General features: G+C 43.6%; 1 protein-coding gene across 1 annotated transcript in view; it reads left to right on the plus strand.

Moving 5' to 3' along the window:
• Fermt1 (FERM domain containing kindlin 1) overlaps positions 1-13,952 on the plus strand; it is a 34,551-nt gene extending 20,599 nt beyond the window's left edge. The window contains exons 10-14 of the mRNA XM_051183318.1: positions 718-824; positions 2,491-2,712; positions 3,623-3,747; positions 10,625-10,766; positions 13,665-13,952. Coding sequence (XP_051039275.1) covers positions 718-824; positions 2,491-2,712; positions 3,623-3,747; positions 10,625-10,766; positions 13,665-13,838 — 770 coding nt within the window. The 3' untranslated portion in view covers positions 13,839-13,952. The remainder of the gene's footprint in view (positions 1-717; positions 825-2,490; positions 2,713-3,622; positions 3,748-10,624; positions 10,767-13,664) is intronic.
• The last annotated feature ends 1,333 nt before the right edge of the window (positions 13,953-15,285 follow it).

Raw genomic sequence — 15,285 nt, forward strand, 5'->3', positions numbered from 1 at the left:
GGATGTGCATTGTGTGGGGTGTGTGCCTTGCTCTCCCCTCTCACCCAGCATGTGAGGCTTTCTGATTGAAAAACAGCTGTGTCCAGGCTGGGGCTTGGCTAGGTGGTAGATTATGCGCTTTGTGCAAGGGGGGGAAATGCCAAGAAGTGTTACGTTTCATTCTTAGTGACTTCAGTGCCCATTCTAATTGCTGAAAGTGGCAGTGAGTGAACTGGTGTCTCGGCTTCCTGGGTTATTCCATCAGCCAGTGTACTCATCTCTGCCATCACTGTAGCAGAGAATCGCTTCTGCTTTCTTCTCTTTTAAAAATTTTATTCATACCAGGAGTGGGGCTAACCTCCTGAGACAGGATTACGGGTTCAAGGCCAGCCTAAGCTACACAGCAAATTCAAGGCTGACCTGGGACACACTGAGATCTTGCCTCAAAAAAAAAAAAAAAGAAAAGAAAAAAGAAAGAAAAATACAGACACACACACATATATATTTCTAATCGTTCCTAACAAGATAGCCAATATCATCCTAAAAATGAAATCAATTGATTTTTAAAGAAAATAATAAAATCATTTTCTTTATCCATGTTGTTCCTGGAATTGTTGCTGTTGGTTGCTCCTCCCGCTTTGGCCTGTGGTCATTTATGTCTTTGCTGTAGATATACGTTGGTGTTTATTACAGCAGATTTCTCAAAGCTCCATTTTGCCCCTGCTTATTGTTCTTCAGGCTGTGAAATTGCGCCAGATGTGAATGTGGCTGGGAGGAAATTCGGAATCAAGTTACTAATCCCCGTTGCTGATGGTATGAACGAAGTGTATTTGAGATGTGACCATGTAAGTAAAGCTACTAAATCTCATCAGTTCCCATGTATTAAGACTAAGAGCAGGGGCTGGTGAGATGGCTCAGTGAGGGAAGGTGCCTGCTGCCAAATGGGATGGTCTGAGTTTGATCCTCAGAACTCACCGTGGAAAGAGAAAGCTGGCTGCCCCAGGCTGTCCATCTACCTCCTCCACCCATATGTCAGGGTATACATGCACCTGCCCCCAAACTAGATAAACAAACAAACAAGCAATTAATACTAAGAGCAAAACACACAGACACATCATAAATTAAAATTACTGTTCAGCCAAAATTGCATTTAAAACAGCTGACCTACAATGATCACAAGTAAGCCTACCTTAGGCATGCTCAGAACACATTAGCCTGCACATAGACTAAACCACCTAACAGTGCCTAGATTATAGTAACTGCTAAATGCTGTGTGTGATGTATTGAATTGTGCACTGAAAGGGAAAAATAATGACTATAGTAAATAGTAGCCCCATAGAGGGAGTATCTCAAGTTGCTTCTCTGTAGCAGACATAGTAAGCCGTGTTTTCCTGGTGTTCTGAAAATGTTTGAATTTGGGCTGGGGGAGTCTGATGTTCCAGGCTGGTATTAGCTGGCTGCATCTTGTTGAACTATGTGTCTATGTAGACTTGGCTCCTCTCTTCAGTTTGAGCTGATTTTATTTATGCTGGGTCCCAGGCTACCTGGCACAGGCATTAAAGAGTAATAGAAGCTACCACTGACTGGTTCAAATCCCATCCAAGGCACCGATTGTCTCCTTAGAGTTACAGTCTTTACATGGATAGATGAGGATACAAATAATACAGAAAGCTAGGGGTAGGGGTTTCCTTCATCGCCTGTGACACCCATGTTATGAAGATGGAAATCGTGTCTGTGAAAGTCTCAGGAAATTGGGCTTCATTTGTCTGCACTGCTCAGGATCCCTTTGTCTCCTTGCATCCTTTTTGCACAGAGTTCCTTGTGCAGAATGGTTCAAAGCTGACAGGACACACTTACCTTCAGTGGTCAGCGGCTTCTCAGAGAGTGTGTCACTTCTCATCTTTCCTTGATTGGAAAACAATAGTTTTGTATCACAGCCCCTTGACTCTCACCCTTTTTGCTAAGATCAACTATGGAGCCCATCTCTATAGTGATATTGTTTATGACTTACTAAAGCTTGCTTGAGGATTCAGAAAGCAAAGTCAGCCACAGGCCATAGAAGTCAGGCACACACCCTTAATCCCAGCAACCAGAAGCTAGGAGATAGTGGTGCACACCTTTAATGCTAGGACTCAAGATTAAGAGATAGACGGATCTCTGTGAGTCCAAGGCCATCCAGATCTGCACAAGAGTGAGTCAGTCTAAAAGGGAGTTATAGGTCACACCTTTAATCCCAACATTAGGAAAGTATATAAGACAGAAGAAGCAAGGTAAGAGAGAGCATTCATTCTCCAGCCACGCTAGAGAAAGGTTCCAGTCTGAGGTCTGGTGAGAGCTCGTGGAAACAGGATCAGCCCATTCATTCTGAGGCAGAGATAAGAAACTGGTGGCCAGCTGCTTTGCTGTTCTGATATTCAGCTTGAAGTTTGAACCCCAGTATCAGTCTCTGCTGGTCTGTGACAGGCTGGCTCCATTGGTGAACTGGCTGCTAAACCCTCGCATTTGTTTCAGGAGGATCAATATGCCCGGTGGATGGCTGCCTGCATCTTAGCCTCAAAGGGTAAAACCATGGCAGACAGCTCCTATCAGCCAGAGGTCATCAGCATCCTTTCGTTTCTGAAGATGAAAAACCGGAACTCATCGCCTCTGGTGGCTTCCAGTATGGAAAGCATGGATATGAACCCGGAATGTTTAGTATCACCTCGCTGTGCAAAAAAGCACAAGTCTAAACAGGTTCTGGTCTGTTTTGTTGTCTGTATACAGTACTTACACTCTAAAATAAAAGGGACTCCATTCAATTAAGGCCGTCATCATGAAAAAATGGAGACATTTGACAATGTACTGGGTAGTAGACAGTGTGACAGGATTACTGTTGATTTTGTTAGAGATTATTTTGACTGCTGACTGAATATAGTAATAGTATAGAGTTGAATTTAATTAAGGATAAGCCCATTAAGAATCGAAATTATGATACTATAGAATAGGTTAAATGTAGGTGGGGTTTTCTGTCCCTCCAGCCAGTTCCCAAATAATCACACAGAGACTTATTACAAATTGTAAATGCTCGGCCAATAGCTCAGGCTTGTTACTATCTAACTCTTACGTTTTAAATTAACCCAAGTTTGTTATCTATGCTCTCTCACATGGCTGGGTACCTTTTTCCAGTATAGCAAGTTCATCTCCTGCTTCCTCTGCATCTTCTCTCCCTCTTCTTCACTCTTTCTCTCTTTGTCTGCCAGTTCCACCTAACTTCTGCCTGTCCAGCTATTGGCTAGTCGGCTTCTTTATTAAACCAACCACAGCAACACACATTCACACAATGTAAGGGAATATCCCACAGTGAAGACTGGACAGGTGAACCTATTCCAGTGAAATCAACACTGAAAAGAGAGCCATTTGCATAAACCTTAGAAGTGGGCATGTGTTGCCTGGTTTTGGCCATCCTTCTGCTCAGTGATTTGTACAACTCTGCAAAAAAGGAGAAAGTGAATTAACTAACTAGTTAATTAATAGGATGGGCCATCTGTTCAGAGTTCAGGGGAGCCCTGTTTATTTTTCTCAGTGGGAATCTGGAGCAAGAAAAATGATTAGAAAGCAATTAGCAAATGTAAAACAGAGTTTGATGTCTCCTCTTTCTGTGTAGCTGGCAGCTCGGATCCTGGAAGCTCACCATAATGTGGCCCAGATGCCTCTGGTCGAAGCCAAACTACAGTTCATCCAAGCATGGCAGTCCTTACCGGAGTTCGGCCTCACCTACTACCTTGTGAGGTAATTACAGGATCCACATGCCTTTTACTTTCCCTTCAGCCATTAATGGCTGAAGGGAAGCCTACTCTGTTCTGTCTAGAATGCTCAAGTTCACAAATGATCCAAGTACTTTGACTGCCCTTACGAATCTTCCATACCTTCTGCTCAGTGAGTCCGCACTCCCTGAAACCAAGCTAAGTGTAGGAAAGGAACAAAGTGTAGGAAAAGAACAAAGAAATTTTGTTCTTTTAGGCTAACCAAACCAAATCAAACCAAAAGGAGTTTGTGCGATCTGTGACCTCCCTTCATGTCCAGTTTCTCTCCCTGCTATGTATCTCACAGTGTGGTCCATGTGTGGCTTTGTAGTTTTGGGGTTTCCAGACATATGTCCCAGAAATATTCCAGAAAAGATAGTGTTCCTGTGACTCACAGAAGATTTCTGGGTCTGAATGCCCTCTATGTGACTCATCTATTACAACCTTCTTGTATTTTACAAATGAGAAGAAAAGAGTTACACAATTTGTTCAAGTTCAACCCAATAGTCAGGAATGCTGACATTGGTAATATGCACTGATACATTGGCTGTGTCTATCATATAAAGGATGCTTCTCCAAAATGTGTCCATAGACAGGCTTAATCAAATCCACCTTCTGCCCACTCCTTCCTCTCCAGACCCTCCCAGATCCCTCTAATCATTTTCCCAACTTCAAGTACTCTTTTTTTAAGCCACCTGAGTCCACATTTTTAAGTAAGGGAGACCGGTACTTAAGCAAAATGCATGCTTTATCCTCTGGCACAGCAAACTGTGTGTCACAATCTCATAACATGGCTGATGGGCTTGCACTGTAAGACACAGCCATATACACAAGTACAATTTCCCTTAGTTCTTTCCAAAAAATCTGGTTCCTCCTGCCTCTGCTGGCAAGGGAATGTGTTCATACTTTTCTGTTCACTTCTGTTCATATCTCATTTAACTTTTGCTTACACTCTTTGTCCACCACATAACAACTACCAAAAAAAAATCCCTTATGCTTTATTCATAACAAAAAGAGTAAAGGAAGTGCTACATGGTGGCACACCATTATCAGCCTGGAAATCAGGACAAAGGTAAGGGGATCATGAGTTTAAGGCTGACTGAAGACCAGCCTGAGCTACATAGCCAGACAATCTCAAAGCATCAGAGACTAGGGATATAGCACAGTGGTAGAGTACATGTTCAGGCCCTGGGTTCCATCCCAATTACAGAGGGAAAAAAAGATGGAGAGGGGACAAAGCTATATTGGATAGTCACGTATTAGCACACATGCCATGCACATGGTGCACACATGGCATTGACTTACCTGTAACTCACAGGTCAGCACCACACAGCAGAAAGCAGAGATACTTAAACCAACCAGGCCCAGCAGCCAGTCCCACCTCTCCCCATACTAGCTTCTGACCCTGGGGATTTGCTTTGGTCTTCCCAAGATTCAGCTTTGGGGCATGTCTGCGGGCATCTGGACCTGCTCTGCTGAGCAAATCCAACAGGGAAACAGTGTGAGTCACATGGTAATTAATTGCACAGTGTGGGCAGTCCCTGCACAGATATCCCAGGATGTTTACTCCTTGTCATGACTTCTCCTTTTTTGCCCATTTGTCCCAGTCAGCGCCTACACCTGTAGCTTCTCAGATTTGTTTATAAAGATGTTGAGGTAGAAGCACAAGGTTTAGTTTTAGAAAATCTGTGGTTTCATGGGCTAGTTAGAAGGAAGGGCTAATGTGGACCCCCTGTGTAGGATGACATGTAAGGACTAAGGTTTTCCGCCCGCCGCTGGTCTTGTCCCGCTGCTGCGCCAGCCCCAAATAACACACTGAGACCCAGTATTTGATATAATACTGTTGGCCAGGTACTTATTTCTTATTGGCTAGCTCTGTCTTAAATATTAACCCATTTCTGCTAATCTACGTATTTCCACGTGGTCTCGTCTTACCCTCAGAGAGTCGGCTGGTGTCCAGCTCTTTCCAAACTCTCCATCTTGACTCCTCCTTACTACTTCCTCTTTCCTCCTTGTCTCCTAGTCCCTCCTATCTTCCTTCCCTATTGGCCAACAGTGCTTTATTCATTAACCAGTATGAGAAACATAAATACAGAATGACATCTCCCATCATCTCCTCTTTTCTGTCTCAATAAAAAGAAGGGTTTTGACTTTAACATAGCAAAATATATAACACAACAGTTATCAAGTAAGAATCACAGTTAACAATATTTATTCATTAACATTTAGCAAGATTAAAAGAAACTATTCTATCATCTATCCTATATTTGTGAGTCTAAAGTCCCATATGTAACTTATCTTTAAACCTAACTAAGGAAAACTATAACCATAACTATTTGTCTTCAACTCCCTCAAAGACCACAGAAGGATAGTATATAAACTCTAGAAATGACAGAGACATCTTGCCTTGTCAGTCACCTGAAGTTCTTCTGTAATCTTCCATCTTCAGCCCATAGGCCATAGTGTGTCTGGCAGACTCTTCAGCAAAGCAGGAAACTTTAAACTGTCTTCTTGTATTGGCTGTTTGTCAGTCACTTTTTTCTGTGTCCTGCAGACTGTCTGGCAGACTCTTCCATGAAGTAGGAACTCTGTAGCAATGTCCATCTTGAATCAGCAGTCACTTTTCTGTGGGTCCTGCAGGTCCAGTTTATACAGCATAAAGTCAAACAGTCCAGACAAGAGCAGTATCTTGTCCAAATGGCTAGTCTTGCCTTATTGGAAGTAAACTTCATAACCGCGTTTCTTCGATGGTCATCTTCCTTTCTGGTGCAGGTGGTGTTGCCAAGAGCATTTATGTCTCACTGTCAAGAAAAATCCTAAACTATTTTAAATGCCATATTCTGCAGGTCTTTGAAAGGTTTGAAGAATTCCTATCTATCTCAAATACATCTCTGTGTATCTTGAAAAACCTAACTAACTTAACTCTAAACTTTGACTATCATAGGTAATTATCTATAATTTATACTACATTATACATTACATTTCTAAATGAGCTATAAAAACAAAGTACCTAAACGAGGAGAAACATACACATCACAAAATTGATCTTAAATTGTATCAATAAATAAAAATCCATTCCAAAACAAAGTAATCATATCTATACCATAATCCCCTTTTTACCTTTAAAAAGAATTGGCTGTGATCATTAACCATTTATAACCAACCCCATTTAAATGAAAACAAACATTTATAAACAATATTTGGGAATTTGGGTGTCGTTCTTTCCAAACTACTTCCTGCTGATAGGGGGCACTGTCATGGGGGATCCTAAGAAGATGAAATCCTGGTTGTAGTCTGCAAGGCTGCTTTATCCAAATTGTTTTGAATGTTGGATCACCAGCAACTCTGTTTCAGAGGGTCTTCCTTGATCAAACCACATTAGTCTGGAAGGAATCCACAGCTTTTTATTTTCTGTAGAAACAAAAATAGAAATCCTTTTCCCTAGTAACTTGTCCTTAGACTTAAATTTTGAAGTCAAAGCATTTTTAAAATATATGAACTGAATTAATCCAGCAGTATTTACTTTAACAGTTGTTGTTTCCTCAGCAGTCAAACAATAAAAAGACAATATAATGCCATACAGTATATAGATTCTTTCCATCTTTATGTGGCCTTTTTATTATTTTGGTTTTTTTTTTTTACTTGTATTTTTTTATTTTTTGAGACAGGGTTTCTCTGTGTAACTTTTATCTGCCCTGGAATTAACTCTATATATATCAGGTTTACTTTGAAATCACAGATATCTGCTTGCCTCTGCCTCCCCAGTGCTGAGATTAAAGGTGTGTGCCACCATACCCAGCTTTTCTTTGTCTTTTTAAAACCATTTCAATATTTTTTTTCTCCCATGTCTACATATATTTTAAAACACACTGTAAACCTTTAGAGGTTTTTCTTAATATGAATCTGACTTTACTGTAAATGTTTATCTTTTTCTGGCCACGAGTCTTTTATTTGTTAAACACTAACATTGCTAAAATGAAAGTCATAGTTGTTTCTGCTGCAGTTTATCAAAGATGGCGGCAGGTACTTTTACTGCCAGCACTGAAAGCTGTGGTCACTGCCTCAGTCTGCGCTGCCATCCAGTAGCATGTTGCTGGCTTGGAGATGTGGTCACTGCCATTGCCAGCTCTCGTACACACCAATAAATTGTTAGCAGTGCTTTTTTAAAGCCGTGCGGTTTTTTGCCGCTTAAGCTGAGTTAGGAAACCTCTCTTAAAGGAGCCTTGCAAATATCTGCTTGTCTCTCGCAAAGCAGAATCCAACCAAGAAAAATGCTGCTACCAAGAAACCTTGCATATCTCTGTTCTTTTGTTTCTAAAAAACCCTTTTTTAAGCTTTTGTTAAATTTTAAGTGGAAGTTAGCCACGTGGGCACCATATGTAAGGAGTAAGTTTTTTCCGCTGGCCACCTTGTCTTGTCCCGCCGCCGTCCTGCCCCAAATAACACACTGAGACTCTGTATTTGATACAATGCTGTTGGCCAGGTACTAGTTTCTTATCCGCTAGCTCTGTCTTAAGTATTAACCCATTTCTATGTATTTCCACGTGGTATCACCTACCTGGGAGTGAGGCAGGCGTCTGGTCTCCCCGGTCTCTCCATGCTGACTCCTCCTCACTACTTCCTCTTTCCTCCTTGTCTCCTAGCCCCTCCTATCTTTCTTTCCCATTGGCCAACAGTGCTTTATTCATTAACCAGTGTGAGAAACATACATACATAATAACATCTCCTATCAATGACAGGCAATAGCAGAGACCTGGTCATCCTAAGAAGACTGAGTACATGCTTCACAACTTCCTGGAAGCTAGAGAAAAGCCCAAAATGGTTTCATCCACTAAAGAAAGACATGTGTTGTGATATTAAATGTTGAATGACTAGAGGTGTAGCTCAGGAGGTACAGTGCATGTCTAGCATGTACTGAGTTCAATTCCCAATTCTTCCTAAAACTGGGCATTGTGATACAGACTTGTTATCCTTGAGAGATTCAGTCCTTGAGAGACGGAGGATTAGCCTGGACTATATAGGACCATGTCTTTAAGTTATTTACTTATTTCTTTAAGGTAACAGAATGAACAATGAAAAGAATAGAAATGACCCTAGAAAGATAATTTTAATCAAAGGTATGAGATAAGAAAGATGAAAAGTATTTTGTTCAATAAGAATTTTTCACAAATTGCTTTTTTCTTTTCTATAACATCCAAACTGGTATCAGCCTGCTCAGCCCATGTCTGTTCCCTTCCCAGCAGAATTTCTCCAGCATGTTATATATAGTGTCCCGGTTCCTTCTCTTCTTGAACTCACTCCAAGCCTATCCTTTCCCACTCCACAGCCTTCTACTTGCTGTCATCAAGGTCATCCACTGGTCACCCTTGACCTTTGCTGAATCCAGTGGCTAACTCTAAGCATGTGTGCCACAAGACAGAAGCTTGCCTTGCCCCTGGACTTAGACTTCCCTCACAGCAGACCTCCCTGGTACCTTCCTCCCTCCCTCTCCAATTCTTTTACTCTTTTCTGGTTTGTTCTTGTCTCCCCAGGATCCTAGAATACTGGAATCATAAGCCCATGGGACTTAAACCACTCCTTACACTATAGCTCAGCCATTCATTTGGCTTCCTTTATATAAGGAGTTATTGCTATGAGAGGCATATCTTGAGCTGCAAACCCTCTCTTAAACTGCAGATTCACCCATCCAACCACAACAGGGTGTCTATGAGTTCGCATCTCATCTTACCATGTCCAGAACTCCTATCCCGCCCCCTTCCGCTCCCCCCACCCACCGGCCAAAGCTGGCCCTGTTCAATTATTCTGTACCTTACTAAATGAAACTCTTCTTGTAGATGTGCCCCAAGTCATCCCTGGCTCCATGGTTTTTGTCACACTGACAGTATGTATACTGGCAAATCCTACCATCTCTGCCATCAGAGCACACACAGAATCTCACCAACACCTGGCCACTGCCAGGGTGACCCTACCTGGTTTCCATGCTTCTAGCCTTGTCTTCTAAGATCACAGCCAGAGTGATTCTTGTAAAACTGAAGGCAGTCCATACTAAGCCACCTGGCATCTTTCTGTGCCACTCGGAGTCAGAATGTCTATACAGCTTAGCTCTCTGTGTCTGTCTTCCCTCCTCATGCTGTGCCAGTCACCCTGGCCTCCTGGTAATCTTTAAGTATATTCATACACATAAATGGCTGTACTCTCTGCCTGCAATACTTTTCCTCCTAGATGCCCACAAGGCTTATTCACTCCTGGGCATCAGCTCTTTGGTTCTGTCACCTTCCTCTCTGACCTCTGTCTAAAACTGTAATGAGCTCATGCTAGAACTCCCTATCACCTCTGTGCTTGGCTCCCTCTATCATCTAATCTGGCACACGAATTTCACTTCTTCGTGTTCCTCACCCCTTACTGGCCATGAATATTCTACCGCCTGAGCCTAATTTTGTGTGAGGTGCTTTGACTTCCTCTGATTTCATTTTCCTCTGATGTCATCTTCTTTTAAAGAATGTCTCCGGGAAAGCCTTACTTCCCTCCCTCCCATTCTGCATATCTTCTTTATCACCACAAAGTGCCCTTCTTTAGGATGTAGGTTACTTGTTGTCTTTTCTTCTGAGATAATTCAGAAATGTTACAATGTGACCTTTGAGAATGTGGGGCTGGTGAGCTGGCTCAGCAGGGAAAGTTGCGAAGCCTGCTGACCTGAGTTCCCTGGAACCCACATAAAGGTTGAAGGGCAGAACTGACTCCATAAAGTTGTCCTCTGGCCTTCACATGTGTGTTTTGCACCCACACATACACACCATGCACACAGACAACAATAAGTATATGTGGATAATAGTTGTTCTCTTAATTGATACTATTGTTTTCAGGTTTAAAGGAAGCAAGAAAGATGACATTCTGGGAGTTTCATACAACAGGTTGATTAGAATTGATGCCATCACCGGGATCCCAGTTACAACATGGAGATTTGCCAACATGAAACAGTGGAATGTCAACTGGGAAATCCGGCAGGTGAGGCAGGAGCTGACCCACGACTATGTGTTCTCAGAGGTTCACATTACCCGTGAGTGGGGCATGTGGTCATAGCCTGTTAAAATACTAGTATATACTTCTGGGCAGTTTCCTAACAAATCTAGGCCCAGAGTTCTTCAGTCAATACTGCCAATTGGCTTAGCTCTGTGAAGACATTCCCTAGAGACAGATTATAAAACCGTTTGTTTTATTTTCATAAACTCACCATAGGATTATATATGATTGAGCATAACCATTGCTTAGCAGAAACTACCATAGATGAAATGCCACACAAAACAAAGCCAAAAAGGGGCCTCATCTAACTGCCAAGAGCCAGAGTTGTGTGTGAACCCACCAGCTCAGTCACCTACCCAGAGAACATTCCAGGCTCACAAGAGGAATAGTGCTGAAGGAGCAATAGAGATACCTAGAGAAGGCCCAAGAAAATCTTCTCCTATGAGACGAGCTCTTGAGCCCACAGCTATGTAACAGCATCCATCATTTTACATCCCAGGAACTACATATAGGCAAAGCATACATCATAGAAAGTTCTAGATCAAGTTAGAGAGGCTTTGGAATCCTACTGATGATGCAGAAGAGTTTGATGTTGCTGATATAAAAATCCACCTTGGTGGTGGTAAGATGGCTCATGGGTTAAGAGCACATGCTGCGTTAGCACAAGAGACCTGGATTTCAATCCTTGGCATCCACGTAAAACATCTGGATGACTATAAATGCATGTAACCCCGGCGTTGAGGAGTGAAGTCAGGCACATCCCAGCAGCTTGTTGAACAGCCATGCTTGCTCACACATGGGGCCTTTGTTCCACAACAGACTCTGTCTCAAAGAAATGAGTAGTCAGTGATAGAGGAAGACACTTGACTATGTCCTCTGACCTCCACATGTGTGCACACAGGTACACACAGGTGCATACATGTACACACACCAAAATAAATACACAAGAATCTGTCTTCCATTGTTCCTTTTGTGTTCACACTTCTCTAAAAGAAAACCAGTAACATAATGGAGCAGTAGACCATTGCTATGTTTCAGAAGGCTGGATTCCCCTCAGCAATATTAACCATCTGGGCGCACATGCATCAAATGAAGGCCAGAAAATGGATCTAACATCTTAAAGCATTTTAATATTACTGTCCAGCAATGGGAATTGAGTGTCAGTCACTGTTAAAGTTCTGCAGGGAACTCCGGGGGTGGAGAGGTGAGACTGGGCCATTCTCTGGGTCTTCTGGTGTTTAGAACTTAGACGGCTTTCATGTAGGAAAGGATAAAGGGCAGTGGCTGATGGAACACTAAGACAGGCATTTCTTTCTCCATTAAGGAGTCTGCTGCCCACAATGGTGGCTCACACCTATAATCCTAGAACTCAGGAGGCTGAGACAGGAGGATCGCTGCAAGTTCAGGGCTTCCAGCCTAGGCTACACACAGGGAGACCTCATCTTAAAGAGTCCACAAAGCTAGCCAGCGGTAGTTAAAAGCTAACTAGCACACTCCTTTAATCCCAGCACTTGGGAGGCAGAGGCAGACAGATTTCTGAGTTTAAGGCCAGCCTGGTCTACAGAGCAAGTTCCAGGACAGCCGGGGCTACACAGAAAAACCCTGTCTCAAAAAACAAACAAACAAAACATAAGAGTCCTCAAATCTCATATATGTGTGTATGTGTGTGTATACATATGTATGTATGTATGATTATTATATATAATAATCTTTTCTCATTTCACATACCAATTCCAGTCCTCACTCACTCCCCTCCTCATGACACCCCAACCATCCCCCCACCCCACCCCCACCCCCATCCACTCCTCAAAGATGTTAAGACTTCCCATGGGTAGTCAACAGTCTGGCATATCACTTTGAGACTGGACTAAGGTCCTCCCCCCTACATCGAGGCTGAGAAAGTTATTCTTCCAAAGAGAATGGGCTCCAAAATGCCAGTTCAAGCACTAAGGATAAATCCTGGTCCCACTGCCAATGAACCCACAGACTCCCCAAGCCACACAACTGTCACCCAACCTGTCATTGCAGATTCCCACTGTCAGTCTCGAGTCAGTGAGTTCCCATTAGCTCAGGTCAACTGTTTCTGTGGGTATCCCCAAAATGACCTTGACCTCTTTGCTCCTCCCTCTCTTCGACTGGAAGCTTGGCCCAGTGTTTAGCTGTGGATCTCTGCATCTGCTTCCATCAGTTGTTGGATGGAGGTTCTATGATGATAATTAAGTTAGTCATCAATCTAATTACAGGGGAAGGGCAGTTCAGGTACCTTCTCCATTAATGCTTAGGGTCTTAGCTGGAGTCATCCCTATAATTCCAGGTTTCTCACTAGCCCCAAAATGGCTCCCTCAATCAAAATATCTCTGTCCTTGCTCTCCTTCTCTGTCCTTCCCCATCTCGACCATGGTATGTATTCAATCATAAGTTGATATTAGGTGTCAACCAGCCTATAGCCCATGGCCCCAGAGAAGCTAGGTAACAAAGAGAACCCTAAAAGAGACATACACGGATCCCCCTGAAAAGGGGAAATAGACAAAATCTCCTGAGAAAATTGGGAGCTCTGGTGGGTGAGAATGGAGGGCAGAAGGCGAGGGGGACCAGAAAAGGGGAGTGTGTAGGAAAGTATGAGGGAACGGATGGTCCACAAAGCTTGCCCCTCCACACAGGGAGTGAGTTCTCACTTCTAAAAGAGCAAAGGCACTCATCAGCGCTAATACCACAAGAGGGCGCTAAGAGCAAAGGCATTTTTCACAAAGACGTTTTCTGTGTTGTGTTTTGGGGACCTCAGTACTCCTCAGCTTTGGGGGAGACTATCCACCCCAAGCATAACAGCTGCTTTTTCGTCCTTCCATGTCAGAGTTTAAGTTTATCCATGGCTTACTTTTCCAGGTGGCAATCGAGTTTGACCAAAATGTCTCCATCGCGTTCACTTGCCTAAGTGCAGATTGCAAGATCGTGCACGAGTACATAGGTGGCTACATTTTCTTGTCCACCCGATCCAAGGACCAAAATGAAACACTTGATGAGGACCTCTTTCACAAATTGACTGGCGGTCAGGACTGAAGTGAAGCAGGCCTACTTGGCCTATGTGGACCTAGGAGACCTTCCAGGATGGATAGGACCTGTGGCTCTCCTGGTGTGCAGATTCCAGACTAACAGATTCCAGACTAACACAACGTATGCTTAACACCAACTGCCCAGCTCCTTGCCTCATCGGAACATACTTCGAACACATCCCCTTTCCTGGCTTTGCCTCGAACTGCCAGCAGTAGATTGCCCAATCTCCTCCTGCTTTTCCTATAAAGTGGGTGGGGAGAGAGGAGGCTGCTACTGTGGCTGCTCTAGGGCCGAGCATGGTACTCAGGTTCTGTGGCTTTGCGAGCACATGTCACTGCTTTGGTGCCTCATGGCAAGTCAACAGTGAGAACAGAAGGCAGAGAAGTCTGGACACACTTTTTCCCTGGCTGTCAAAGAGAGATGCAGGGGGAGGAGCAGGGTTACAGTGCACTTCGGCATCATCAGTTTATAGTGGCTGTCATGTCTGTTAAGGTGACCACTGACCATCTGGTCAAATCATTGGTCCTCATATTATTGCTGACACTAGAACCTCCATTCCTGGGGAATCCCATAGACACACTGAAGTCCTTCTTAAAGTCGTGTGCTGAAGGGACACAGGGAAGCCCATTCTAAACCAAGATCCATGACTCAGTTGCTTCTGGACTGGCTCTCAAGAAAACAGGCCTGCTCTCTGTTAATAAAAACCAACTTCCATGAGCTGGGAAGGTGGCTCAGCAGTTAGGAGAGCTTGCTGCTCTTCGGAGGACCTTAGCCCAATTCCCCGTACCTAGCTCCAGAGATCTGATTCCTTCTACTGCACTCCAGGTGCATACATACTCATATACACATGGTGCTCACACACACACACACACACACACACACACACACACACACAATTTAAAATGATCAAAAAGACAAAAACACCCCCGACAGGATTCAGAGTCCAGCTAGGCCTCCATCCCAACCAAGTAAGGAAAGGAGGGCAGAGCTACAGAGTCCACCATGTAGAAGTTCTGAGGACTAATGGCTGACTTAGCCAGCACCCTGGCTTGTCTGTGTGGTAGGAAGTGTTCGTCCACTCAGTGGAGTTCTGGGTTTCTGTTATTCTTGGTCTTTTCCCCCAAACAGCCTCGGCTTTGGAAATCAGGAGCCAACACCAGGTTCTTGGGGGCTGCTGTTTTCCATGCCATCCCTACCCTGCAACAGGCAGCTGCCTGAATGTCACATTCTGGTTCTTCATTAGGGGGAAATAAGTGGGTTCTGAGTAAGTGGAACACAGCATCAGAGCTGTGTTCATACACAGCCTTTCTCCTTCTGCAGAAACTCAAACTGCACAGATAGAGGCAGAAGCTCTGCTTGAATTCCACCACCCTCCTCCCTTGCACACTCCAGGGGCTTGGCTGGAGCCCAGACCATTTTAGGCCTCAGCTGTTGCTTTGTTTCCCAACAAAGC

The sequence above is a fragment of the Phodopus roborovskii genome, unplaced genomic scaffold (assembly GCF_943737965.1).
Source record: "Phodopus roborovskii unplaced genomic scaffold, PHOROB, whole genome shotgun sequence".
Taxonomy (NCBI): Eukaryota; Metazoa; Chordata; class Mammalia; order Rodentia; family Cricetidae; genus Phodopus; species Phodopus roborovskii.